General features: G+C 42.8%; 1 protein-coding gene across 8 annotated transcripts in view; it reads right to left on the reverse strand.

The window, feature by feature from the left end:
- The window catches only part of LIN52 (lin-52 DREAM MuvB core complex component), a 149685-nt gene extending 135834 nt beyond the window's left edge, over positions 1-13851 (reverse strand). For 2 of the 8 annotated variants that reach the window (XM_030559187.1, XM_030559186.1), the window contains exons 1-5: positions 13724-13850; positions 13253-13327; positions 12232-12269; positions 10903-10969; positions 6522-6605 (exon numbers count right to left, since the gene is read on the reverse strand). In XM_030559187.1, coding sequence (XP_030415047.1) covers positions 6522-6605; positions 10903-10969; positions 12232-12269; positions 13253-13327; positions 13724-13742 — 283 coding nt within the window. In that variant the 5' untranslated portion in view covers positions 13743-13850. Of the gene's footprint in view, positions 1-1443; positions 3285-6521; positions 6606-10902; positions 10970-12231; positions 12270-13252; positions 13328-13723 lie in introns of those variants that run through there. The other 6 variants (XM_030559185.1, XM_030559184.1, XM_030559190.1 and 3 more) reach the window with 6 other exon arrangements.
- Positions 13852-13978: the final 127 nt, after the last annotated feature.

The raw sequence follows: 13978 nt of genomic DNA on the forward strand, positions 1-13978 counted from the left end.
GTAATCTGACCTAGTTTCCATTTTTTATATGACGCCTTTTTATTTTGCAGGTCATGCAAGATCTCATGGTTAAGCCAAGGTGGTCTTTTGCCACATTTTCTATCTTCCTCACCCATCGGAATAGCTTGCTTTTGGGCCCTTAATAGCGTCCCTTTGAAAAACTGCCAACTCTCCTCAGTTGTTTTTCTCCTCAGTCTTGATTCCCATGGGACCTTACCTATCAGCTCTCTGAGTTTACCAAAATCCACCTTCCTGTAATCCATTGTCTCTATTTTGCTGTACTCCCTTCTACCCTTCCTTAGAATTGCAAACTCTATGATTTCATGATCACTTTCACCCAAGCTTCCTTCTACTTTCAAATTCTCAACGAGTTCCTCTCTATTTGTTAAAATCAAGTCTAGAACAGCTTCCCCCCAGTAACTTTTTCAACCTTCTGAAATAAAAAGTTGTCTGCAATGCAGTCCAGGAACTTATTGGATAGTCTGTGCCCTGCGGTGTTATTTTCCCAACATATATCTGGATAGTTGAAGTCCCCCATCACCACCAAATCTTGGACTTTGGATGATTTTGTTAGTTATTTAAAAAACATCCAACGCTTTAGATCATTTTATTTAGTTTGCCCTCAGATGGGACTCTCAGTTCCAGAAAAAAAAAATTAAAGTGATCTGGCTGGCTGAGGGGTGCAGTCTCTGAGGGCATGGCTACACTTGCAGATGTAGAATGCCAGGAGTTAAACCAGCCTTTGGAGACCACACCAGGGAAAGTACTGATGTCTGTTCACACTGCCAGCTGCAAGCACAATGGCGTAGCCACATTAGCAGCTCTTAAATGCCACAGAAAGCAAAGCATTCTGGTAGCTATCCCAGTGTGCAAGTGGCTGCACCGTGCTTTTGAAATTGAGGTGGGAGGGCGGAAGTAGGTGGAATGTGACAGGGAGTATGTTGTGTGTATGCGGGGGGGAGAGACTGTATTTTGGGCAGCAGTGTGTCAACATGTCTTGTAAGTTCAGACAGTGGAAGAGGGAAGGGGGAAACCTTGATATCAGTCCCTACCCCCCCCCTCTCTCTCTCTCACACACACACACACACCCCCTCTGCAGCAGGAGCATTCCACAGTAATGGTTTGCTTTGTCCCACAGCAACTAAGCATGCTGGTTGTCAAAAACAGAGCTTTGAAAGGGGATATCTGCATGCCTGTAGCCGAGTTCGAAACAATGACAAGAGTGGCCACTTGACTTCAGGGGATTATGGGACATTTCCAGAGGTGAATCACAGCGCAGTGATGCAACACGTCATCCACACTGACACCGGGCTGTTTCAGCCAGGGTGCAGCAAGCTTTATCCTTCTCATGGAGGTGGATTACCAGGAGTGCTCCAGCTGCAGAGTCCAGGCGCTCTATGTGCCTTGCCAGGGTGGACACCTCAGGAGTTAGGGTGCCTGGGGCTGATTTAATATGCTCTAACTTGCAAGTGTAGCCAAGGCCTGAGTAAAGCCGCTGCTGCCTCATACAATTCCACTTCACTCCATCTCTGCCAATAGAGGGGCAGTAACTCCTTCCCAACTGGCATGACAGAAGGGCAGCCACGCCAACCCTCAGTGGTATCGCAACCTGACTCATGGGCTCTTGCTCCTAATCCCGAGCTCTGCCACAGGGGAGCAGAGCGGAGGCAAAAACTGTGAATGGCAGTGAAAATACATTAAGATGTTTTTATTGTTGACATTTTCATTGATTAATCCTCTAGTCTTCTGCACATTAAAAAAAGGTTTGTGAAAGATGTTTGTTTAAACTGTTTCCCTCCAACCCCATTTAAAGGCTGTGCTGCAAGGGGCTTTTATAAACACTTTGTTTTTTACACAGTTAACTGGTATGTGAACACGCTGTATTATAATAAAAAAAATCTGAGTTATGCAATTGTAAAGTATGCCTACCCAGTGTGGCACTCTGTCCCCCTCTCGTGGTGATTAGGCCGAATAGGGATCCATGACTCTGTTGCAGCCTTAGCTAAGATATGTGGTTCTTTTAACTGAGATACTGGAGGCTGATGAATTAAGCTCCAGATCACCCAGGTTCAATCCACACTACCTACAACCCATCTAGGGGCATTGGCCTAAAAATATGTAGCTTCTAAAAAACGTACAGCTCACTAAAGGTTTTCAATAGCCCATCTCTGAGCTAGACACAGAAAAGGCTCCATGGTACATAAAATCATACAGACACATAGAACATTCCACTATAGCATCGGAAGGGGAGAGTTTCTATTAAAATATACAGAGACTGCATTCTTCTTTTTCCCCTAAATAAACAGCTTTTGCAATTATAGGATGGCTGCATTTAACAAACTTTAGTCATCCCATTTGGTCAATCCAGTTTAAGGATTTAATGGAAAATAATTCAAGGAGAGTATTGTACCCTTTGTTAAAAGCTTCACTTTAAGTTTAGTTAAGCATAGCCCACCACAGTTTGAGCCCTGGCTTTATACCTAAAACACTGGTGATAAAAAAAGAGAGAGAGAGAGAGAGAGACACACACACAACAATACAGCAAATTCACCTTTCAGTCACACTGAGAACTGCTAGTCTAGAAACTTTGATGTTTGCAAACTGTGCACAGTTTGCAAAGGTCAAACCACCATTCACAGTGAAATAAATTTTCAATTATGCCTCAAATCATTTTTCAATAAATTGCAAGTCTGTACCACAGATAACACCTAACATCAATGCTGGTAAAGGAGAAGGCCCTGGACGTACATCTAGAAGATATACCAGTGAAGTGTGCTGTCACCCTTCACCCCCAGAAACTGTCCAATGAAGTTAAACTACAGGTTGATCACATGGGGATAGATACAGCTGATCCCAATAGGAGATTCCAGCTGAATGATCTACACTAGTGGTTCCTAATCTGGAGGTTCTTATATATGTTAAAGATCATGATTTTTTGAAGAAGGAAACATTTCTCTCACCTTCCCCAATTCTTTCAGCCAATGGAATTTGCCAAAGTGTTTAAAAATAAAAATATCACTCTTGGGAAGAGAAAAAAAGCAGGGGAAATTTTAGCTATAAAATGCAAATACAAGTACATGAGAACAGGAAATTATAATGAAAACTGCTTTGTAACATTAACTGTAGAGGTTGTGACAGAATACATGGATGTTCGATCAGTTCCTCTTTTTTTTCCAACCTTAAGCTTCATATTTCTTTGCAAGGACCTCCCGCACACACTAATACCTCCAGTAGTATTTGAGTCTCTTCTTCAGTTGCTTTTACACCATTACCCTGATATAATGCTGTTCTCAGGAGCCAAAAAAAAAAAATATTACTATGTTATAAGTGAAACCACATCATATCGAACTTGCTTTGATCGGTCAGAGTGCGCAGCCCCGCTCCCCTGGAGTGCTGCTTTACCGTGTTATATCCAAATTTGTGTTATATCAGGTCGCATTATATCAGGGTAGAGGTGTACTTTAGCTTGTTTTTGCAGATAAGGTGACCCAAAAACAAACAATATTCAAGCTAAGGATGTACAACAGTTTGTGTCATGGTATTAGACTATTTTCTCATTATTCTCTATTCCTTTAAGTTTTCAGTTTTTTGGGTCAGTAGCGCTCATTGCAAAGGTAACTTCACTGAGCAGTTTACATGACATCCAGGTCTGTTTCCTGGACAGTTATGACTAATTCAGACATCATTAGCCTGTATGACAAATTTAAAGCATTCCTTCCAACATATATTGTCCGATGAATTTCAACATGTTGCCCTGTTAAGAGTAAGTTAGTTGGTCACATGTTATGGGGGAAATACAAGAACAATGAAAGCCAAAGAAGGCGAGGCCTTGGAGAAGTACAATTTACTCTATAACAATCACTTAATATTGGAAGGACTTTGAGGATGAGACAGCCTGGATGGTACATTCAGTCTCATGTTACACCCCCTTTTCCATTTTTAGAAAGGGGTAAAAGTGTGAAACAGGAAACTACAGTTACTACTTACACTAATTTCAATCCAAAGTAAATTTCTGGAGTGTGATATAAGGGCAGACTGACAGAACAGTTGATAGACACAGGAGTTATAAGCGGGTATTGGCATGAATTTCATGGGTAATTATCCCTGAACCTGCTAATATTTTAAGAAAGTGGATACTGCCTATCCATTGGTATAGGTAGTATTTACACTGCCGTGCTACAGCAATGCAGCTGCAGGGTTTTAAGTGTAGACAAGCCCTCACTTAAAGGGCAGAGGGGAGGGGTAGAGAGAAGTCAGTGAACAGTCCCCAAGGCATTATTCTTACTCTCCTATGAAGCAATTTCAATTGCCAAAATGCCACAGAGAACTCAGTCTCACGCAGGAAGTATTAACCCAGGAATATGATTGAAGTGTGTGTGAGGGTAAGTATCTTGAGAAATATCTTCTTCCAAGTGGGAAAACTAAGGTTGAGCTGAAATGACTTTTCTCCATGGTATCACAAAGAATCAGTGGCAGAATCAGAAACAGAACCAAGGAGTTCCAACTCCTAATCCCCTGCTCTAGCCACTTGATAACACTCACTCTAAAGAAATATGGCTTGCATTTACAGTAGAAACTCAAGAGTTACAAACAGCAGATGTATGAACTGACCAGTCAACCACACACCTCATTTGGAACTGGAAATACACAATCAGGGGAACAGAGAGAGAGAAAAAAAAACCAAAGAGTTCAGTATGTTCAGTTAAACGTAAATTACTAAAAAATAAAAGGGAAAGAACCATTTTTCTTTTGCATAGTAAAGTTTCCAAGCTGTATTAAGTCAATGTTGAGTCAAACTTTTGAAAGAAAACCATTGTGACATTGCACTCCATATGCTTAATGGAAATATGCTTATGAGTATGAATATGATGTAACTGGAATGTACTTCATGCAAAATGTCTCTTGTAAGATATCAAAACAAAGGTTATAACCTACTGAATATACTCCTATTTGTGTGCATGAATCATTCTTGTATCTGAAGCTAAAAATATGAAGTATAACTGAGGCCCTATTGTAATTATGCAAAGTGTGGCCCATTAATGGTGGTTTAGAATCTTGATGGCTCTCATTGACTAGGACAACTGGTTGTAAATGGCTCTGTTTGCTTACAAATCTTCCTGTGTTCACAGGGGCCAGCCCAGGAAGAATTGGGATCTCAGGACATGCGATCATGTCCCCTGAAACTGGAATCCATTTTAAATCTGGTACTTTTCCATTTAGAAGGAGGGGTGGGGACTCAGAGAGACAAAAGATTCCTGCCCTGTGCCAAAGCTATAAAAGGGGGTGGAACAGAAAAAAGGGGGCTGCCAGTCATGAGGAAGCCCCTGCTATAAGCCCAAGATGTTTGCTGGAACTAACAAGGACCGTACCAGGGGAAAGGATTGGGCCTAGACTTGGAAGGAGTCTAGTCTGTGAAAGAAGCTTATTGGAACATCTCAAAGTGTGAGATTTCACATGTAAACAGTTTCTTAATGTATTAGGCTTAGACTTGCATGTTTTTGCTTTATTTTGTTTGGTGACTTACTTTGTTCTGTCTGTTATTACTTGAAGACACTTAAATCCTACTTTTTATACTTAATAAAATCACTTGTTTATTAATGAACCCACAGTAAGTGATTAATACCTAGGGGAATAAACAGCTGTGCATCTCTCTCTATCAGTGTTACACAGGGCAGACAATTTATGAGCTTACCCTGTATAAGCTTTATACAGAGTAAAACGGATTTATTTTGTGTTTGGATCCCATTGAGAACTGGGTGTCTGGGTGCTGGAGATAAGCGACCTGCTGAGTAGTTTTTGGTTAAAGTCTGCAGCTTTGAGGGTGCGGACCAGACGTGGATCTGTGTTGCAGCAGGCTAGTGTGTCTGGCTCAACAAGGCAGGGTTCTGGAGTCCCAAGCTGGCAGGGAAAATGGGCTCAGCAATAATCTCAGCACTCAGGTGACAGTCCCAAGGGGGTTTCTGTGACCAAACCCGTCACTACCATAACATTCCGTTCAGAGTTATGAACATTTCAGTTATGAACAACCGCCATTCCTGAGGTGTTTGTAACTGAGGTTCTACTGTATCTCCTCTATGACTGGTTGCTCCTGCAAATGTAAAGCATAAGGGTGGACAAGCAGTCTCCCTTCTCATTATTTTGCAGCAGAGGCAGCTGTGGAAGAGTAGACACACAACACGGTAATACATTTACTACAGGAATAACCTGTAATAACATCAGGATGGAAGCTGAAATCCACAAAGGTGGAGAAATTTTAAACTTGAGGTTCCTGCAACATTAACTCACATGTGTCTATAACAGACATGTTTTAGACAACTGCGTAATTACATTAAAATAAAGTACGCCTCTTACCAGAGAACGGTTTCCTAATGCACTGCTGCTGCTTTCCCAAACATTTGCAACTCCTAAAAATATATATACTTTTCTAGCTAAAGAGAACTGCAGATCTGGATAGAGCAAGTTAAATGTTTGAAAAGAGGAAATTAACTATGAAGCCATTAATGAATGTCTATAGTACTTACATTCATCCAGTCCTAGCTGATAAGCCAGGTTCTGCAGGCCTCGAACCTTCTCCATCAGGTTTGCTGTGGTAAGGCTCCCCAGCTCTAAAAAAACCAAAATAAATGTGATTTTTAACACTGTCTGTTGCCCTCTAGTGGCAACTAAGCCATATTAGCTATTTAGCAAAGAGCCTTCAGATCATATTGTTGATGTGCTCGCTCTGCCCCTTGGAGACAACATATGTTCAATAGTCCTCCTCACATCTGGATAAAAGGGAAATAGTGCAGGCCCATAGATTGCTTATTTGGAATTCCCAGTGTGGGTGGCTAAATCTGAATGGATTACAAAACTATAGACCAGGGGTCGGCAACCTTTCAGAAGTGGTGTGCCGAGTCTTCATTTATTCACTCTAATTTAAGGTTTTGCATGCCAGTAATACATTTTAACAGTTTTAGGAGATCTCTTTCTTTAAAAGTCTATAATATATAACTAAACCATTGTTGTATGTGAAGTAAATAAGGTTTTTAAAATGTTTAAGAAGCTTCATTTAAAATTAAATTAAAACAGAGCCCCTCAGACCAGTGGCCAGGACCCGGGCAGTGTGAGTGCCACTGAAAAATCAGCTCGTGTGCCGCCTTTAGCATGCGTGCCATAGACTGCCTGCCCGCTATAGACAGAGGGAAGAGACTTACTCCTGTAACCCACCTTTCTTCTAGTGCACACTTCTTCCCTACTGTTTATTTTAAAGTGCATTTTGTCTACTCTAAGTTTGACTATCGCATGCACTGAGGCAACACTTCCACTGAGATGGTGTTTCTATAACCTGATATGTCTCACTGTCAGGAAATTCTCACATTTCTTGGATGTTTCCCTTTATTTCATCCCACTATTCCTTGTTATACCACACTAAGTTCTCCAAGAAGGATGTAAACACCAGGGAAATATTTGTAAATATTCTGCTCTCTTCTCATCTTAGACACACATCTTAACTGTACCACCACTTACTAAATTATGAATACTTTCGCTCTTTGGACAAATTAATTTCGCTGCATCCCTGACTGTTTTGTTGCTCTTGCCTGAGCTCCCTACAACATTAATATCTGTATAGCATATGGAGGTGAACTCAGTATCTCATATGTTACTGAACCAGAGCCATATCGGAAGAATTATTCACCTTATTGCTTTGCTATTGTTTTGCCATCATATAGTTTATTATTTTGGGAGTAAACAAGTTTGAAGCTTGAGGAGGAAACGGACACAAATTAACAAATACTTTTAACTCGATAACCAATGTTTTCAATAGGAATCAAAGGCCTGTAGATTTTATACTTTTAGAGACAGTAGTAAAATCATAGCAGTTCCATAGCACAGCCAGCATTGTACTTAAAAGGAGAGATTAGATCTGTTACATAATCATACAACTATTTTCGGCAGAATCATTTACTTTTAGATCAAATTAATTGAGCTTTCACAAGTCAGTCTGTTAGTTTACGGATTAAAAATTACCCCTCTGACATCTCCAAGTCCTCCAGGAAAAAAAATAATAATAATAAAAATAAAAAATGAAACATTAGGTCAGAGGTTTGAAAAAACAGAACAAAATTAGTAACTGACTTGTACATTGCAAACTTTAAGATACAGGCTGTATTTTAAGTTTATTATGTGAAAACATTCAATTAACTTATTTATAACCATTATTTGCTTTGTGTTATCCATCATTAACTATATCAGTCATCAAATGATTGTTCCAGAATTTAAGATTTCATTTAAGAGATATTTCTAGTAATATGGTTGTGAACAGAACATTGAAAACATGAGTCAAGGCTAACTGATTTGGTGGGTGTAAAAAGATATGGATAGTTCTCTGAAAATATCCACTCAATGAGCAGCAGCAGTCAAAAAAGCTAACAGAATATTAGGAACCAGTAGGAGAGGGATAGATTATAAAACAGAAAATATAACCTTTGTATAAATCCACAGTACCCCCACACCTTGAATATGACGTGCAGTTCTTGTTGCCCCATCTCAAAAAAAGATACATTTGAATTGGAAAAAGATACAGAGAAGGACAACAAAAATTATTATGAATATGGAACAGCTTCCATATGAGAAGAGATTAAAACGACTGGGACTTTTCAGCATAGAAAAGAGATGACTAAGGTGGGATATGAGAGAGGTCTATAAAATCATGAATGGTATGGAGGAAGTAAATAAGGAAGTGTTATTTACTTCTTCGTATAACACAAGAACCAGGAGTCACCCCGTGAAATTAATAGGCAGCAGGTTTAAAACAAACAAAAGGAAGGTACTTCTTCACACAATGCACAGTCAACCCGTAGAACTCTTTGCCACGGGATGTACTGAAGGCCCAAACTATAATGAGATTCGAAAAAGAATTATGTAAGTTCATGTAGGATACGTCCATCAATGCTTATTAGCCAAGATGGTCAGGGATGCAACGTCATGCTCCGGATGTCCCTAGCCTCTGACTGCCAGAAGCTGGGAGTGAAGGACAGGGGATGAATCACTTGAAAACTGCATGTTCTGTTTATTCTCTCTGAAGCATCTAGCATAGCCTACAGTCAGAAGACAGGATACTGGGCTAGATGGACCACTGGTCTGATCCAGCATGGCCATTCTTATATTCTGAAGATACATTAACACCACCCTTTTTCCCTAGCAAAGATATACCCCCCTGCAGTCTGTCTGAAACAGTAGTTCTGACAGGTGCGAACAGTCACTGAGGGCAATTAACTTTGAAATTTAAGTTGACCATTTGAATAGTCACAAATTTAATCGACACTGACCATTTTAGCAGAAACAGGGCTAGTCTACACTAGGGAGGGAGGATCAATTTAAGATATGCAACTTCAGCAGTCGAAGTATCTTAGGGGAGGGATGGCTCAGTGGTTTGAGCATTGGCCTGCTAAACCCAGGGTTGTGAGTTCAATCCTTGAGGTGGCCATTTAGGGATCTGGGGCAAAAGTCTGTCTGAGGATTGGTCCTGTTCTGAGCAGGGGATTGAACTAGATGACCTCCTGAGGTCCCTTCCAACCCTGATATTCTATGATTCTTTGACCTACCTGGCCGTCTTCATGGTGGCGAGTTGACTGCTGCGGCTCCACTGTCAACGCTGCTTACTCCTCCTGCCGAGGTGGAGTACAGGCATCGATTTGTGGATCAATTTATCGCGTCTAGACGAGATGTGATAAATTGATCCCCAATAGCTCATTGTGCTCTCGGCTACTCTTTTCCTCAAATGTAAAAGAAACCGCAAAGAACTAGGAAAGTTCTGCTAGCCTTGTACTAAAGAGTCAACATGCAGGAGCAAGAATCCTACATAGAAGATACCTTTACAAAAACACATTTTGAGTAGAAGTAGCAGCACCTACAGGGAAAAATTGTGTTAGACATACCCAAGGGACTATGATCAAACAGTTTGTGACTGCTCTTTAGCCTAATTCTATTAGAAGCTGTGCAACAGAACCCAAGTTGAGTACAGCTGAATTGAGCCATTTTCAAAAACAGCTCCTTTTGCACTGTAGTTTGTGTCAAAGTACAGTCAAATGTTTCTTCAGCCTGAAGAAGAGATCTCCAAGGTTTAAAATTGGAAACAGTGCAGTACAGCTGTGTTCAAAGAGCTATTTCTACAGTACATGCACTCATGGGGAGCTCTGTTGAACACTTCCAAAGCTGCTGACGTTTTCGAGATCTGTCCATCCACAAATAGCTCCCAAATAAAAGAAACTCAGTGACTGTATCTGAGAAAAATTCATCTGAGCTAAAGCCCTTCAATAGCCCCACTTTCATTTGCCTATTAGAATTAGTAGGCTTTTTAGCCAAGGGGGGGCAAAAAACACAGTTGAACTTCCCCAGAAATCAAGATTTCTTGTCACTCTGTGAGTAAACGGCACAGAAAGAGATATTGGCTTGTGCTTTAATTTTTTTTTTTTAAGCGGAGTAAGAATGTATTTTCTCCTGTGGGTGTTTTACATTAAAAATTAATCTTGTCTTCATGATTGTGTAACTGGAAGGCTATAAACTATCACAAACAACAAGAATATAAAACCTGACAAGAGAAACAAGTTCTTCTCACACTACAGAACAAAGATAAAATGGATATTTAAAAAAATACTTGTTCGTTTAAAACATCTGGGAAGAAAACTCTGGAGGATTTAACAATTAACAGCTGAGAGGGCTACCAACATAGATTTAGGTCACAGACAACCAGAAAAGAAAAAAAAGTGATGTTCCTTGATATTTCTAAGAAAACACAGAAATTTCTAACACCTCTTTTATATGCATGAGCAGCACAATAGGCACTACTTCTTTCCCTTTGAGATCTCAAGTTTCCACTTACTTAGACTCCACATCGCTTGCTATCTGATAGCTCATACTTACCCTTTAACATATCAATATCATCATTTTCTAGTTCAGCCATCCATTTGGGAGGAGAATTGGTGATAGGCTGTCAGAAAACAAACAAAACGCATGCTCAATCAAGTATTTTTGTGCATTGCTATACGAGATGTAAAGCTACCATCTCCAGCAATAATGACACCCAGACAGTAATATTAAATGGACTAAGGATTAAACCCCAGACACTCTGTAAAGCGTTATTCTCATCTGATGCTGTGTTTCTGTAACCGAGTCCTGTTTTTCCACAATTTTTTTCCACTGCTGCTGAATTTTGATGCAATGCCCCCTTATCTCCCAAAGGGCAATATAGACAGTAATACTTCTGATAATAACCAAGTTCAGATCTAAAGCTTTCATTTCCAAGTTTCATATACAGTATGAAGCAGAAGATACATTTATTGTAAATTCTGAAACTCCTATAGAAGAAAAAGTTACCCTAGCAAGAAAATACGGACTGTGACAAGTAACGTGCACAAAAGAATGTTTTTTTCTAGGACAGCTGTTTTCAAACTTTTTTCTGCCGACCCAGTTGAAGAAAATTGTTGATGCCCACAACCCAACAGAGCTGGGGATGAGGGGTTCAGGGTGTGGGAGGGGCAGGGGGTTGGGGTGCAGGCTCTGGGATGGGGCTGGGGATGAGGGGTTTGAGGTGCAGGGAGGGGCTCCAGGTTTGGGGGGGCTTAGGGCTGGGGAAGGGGGTTGGGGCATGGGCTTACCTCAGGCGGCTCCTGATCAGCGACACAGCAGGGATGAAAAGGCAGGCTTCCTGCCTGTCCTGGCACAGCAGACTGCACTGCGCCCTGGAAGCTGCCAGCAGCAGGTCCAGCTCCTAGGCAGAGGCATGCAAGCAGCTCTGTGCAGCTCTCGACCACATGCACCGCCCCCTCACCCCACCCCAGCTCTTAGGGCTCCACATGCTGTTCCTGCCCCATCCCCCCTCCACCTAGGAGCTGGACTTGCTGCTGGCCACTTCCAGGGCGCAGTACAGTGTCAGGACAGATAGGAACTGGCCTGCCTTAGCTGGGCAGCACTGCCAACGGGACTTTTAATAGCCCGGTCAGCAGTGATGATCAGAGTCGCTGCGACCCAGTGCTTTACATTCCATGACCCAGTACTGGGTTGCGACACGCAGTTTGAAAACCACTGATCTAAGAGAGGTCTTAATAGAAATATACACATTAAGAAACTAGATTTAAGAAACCTCATGGACAAAACGTCTGTATAGGGTACAGGAATTTCCAAAAGATAGCAAAGTTGGGGAAAGAAGTGGGGGAAAATGTAAACAGGTTTCAATTAGAGGAGATCACTTACACTTTTGAAGGAAGCAGCAAATTCAGCAACACCTGGTACTGGATAGAAGGAGAGAGAAATAATTATTCATGACCGAAATGCCATTGCCTTCCTGTTTCCAAAGAAGCCACAACAAACCATCATCTAAGGATACGTTTACCTTGCAGCTGTGAAGCATAATTCTCAGTTTGGGTAGGCATAAACACTTGCATTAGCATGCTAAAAATTACAGTGTGGCCACGGAGGTCATAGGCAACTTGCCTGAATACAATCCTGTCTGAGGTCCTAAGCAGACAGATTGACAACTAGCCTGAGTTGCCATGGCCACGCTGATATATGTTTGTATGCTACACTGAACAGAGCTACTGCACATGTGCCAATCAAACTAGAAATTACACTTCCCAGCTGCAGTGTAGATAGGTAAAATCCCCAGGCACACCCTGCCACAAGAAATGCCATCTCACTACATTAAATGTGAAATGTTAGTCACTTTAATTCATGCAAGAAACCGTAGTAAGTACTACAGTAGTTACAAGAATTCAGAATACTCCTTGGGAGAATACTCCTGCTGATTTGCCATGGGAGTGTCAAGAGCAGGCAGATGGAGCTTATTGACTAGTAGTTTACACAGAGGTCCTGAGAATTGTTCCTATCAGCCCTCACTAATTAGATATCAGCCACCTCACCATAGAATGCAGATCATTGTAGTTTAAATTCATCGGTGAAGAGAACACAACCTGAGAAGTATCCCCATTAGAAAGCTGCCACGAGGACATCCTGGATCTACTGAGGCTCAAGCTGGATACCTCTTCCATTAAACTGGCGTTACATTTATGTGGCCAGATAAAGTCTAGAGGGTGCCACTCCCTGCACAACCAGACCATAACTCTGTGACACACACAGGCCCCTTCCCAAGTGGGGGACTACAGTACACTGATGATCCAGAGGCCTTTCCTCTTCTCACTGGGACACTAGAAGCTCTCTCCTGCTACCTCCCTCACGAGGGATCCACCCACAACACCAAGCCTTGGGAGAAACTTACGCTGCTCCGGCCACAAGTCTGGAGATGCTCGGTCCAGCTTCTCAAAGCTGAACAGGGAGGCTTCCAGATCGGTCCCTGGAAGGAGACAATCAGTCAGACACGGCACAGACCGCTCCCGCCTCGCAACCAGGCATATCACACGCAGCCTCGGCGGCGCCCCTGCCGTACTGCCCCCGGGCCGTGGCGTGAGGGCGCCCTGGCACGGCTCGACCGCGGCGCCCCGCGCAGAACGCTAGTGGTACCTGTCCGGGCACGTTCCCGAGTCAGGCTCCATTGCCTGGGGCGGCCCCGCAGCGAGATGGGGACCCCTACGGTGCCGAAGCGCCGGCGAGAGGGAGTGGAGGCAGCGACAGATAAAGCTCGAGATGCGGCTCAGGCACAGGGCGGGCTGGGCCAGTGCCCAGGAGGACCCGGGGCTGAGCTCTGCGCGCAGGCGGAACTGACTCCAGTCCCGGGACTTCAAGTTCTTACCTTCCGTGGGAGCCGCCATCTTGCCAAGTCACGTGACGGGCAACTGCCGCCCGCGGGAACCCGTACACGTGACTCCCTCTAGAGCCCCCCCCGACACGCGTCGCCTGCGTTCCTCTCTCTGGGAGGCGTGTCCGGACCCGAATTTCCACCCAAGCAGGCGTCCCATGCAGGGGGCGTTTCAGTTCACGTAGCCAATCCTCGCCCCGGGAAGGTGGGCGGTTCCCGTGGGGCGGGGCCAAAGGAGTTCGGATCCCT

This window comes from Gopherus evgoodei, chromosome 4, assembly GCF_007399415.2.
Source record: "Gopherus evgoodei ecotype Sinaloan lineage chromosome 4, rGopEvg1_v1.p, whole genome shotgun sequence".
Classification (NCBI taxonomy): domain Eukaryota; kingdom Metazoa; phylum Chordata; order Testudines; family Testudinidae; genus Gopherus; species Gopherus evgoodei.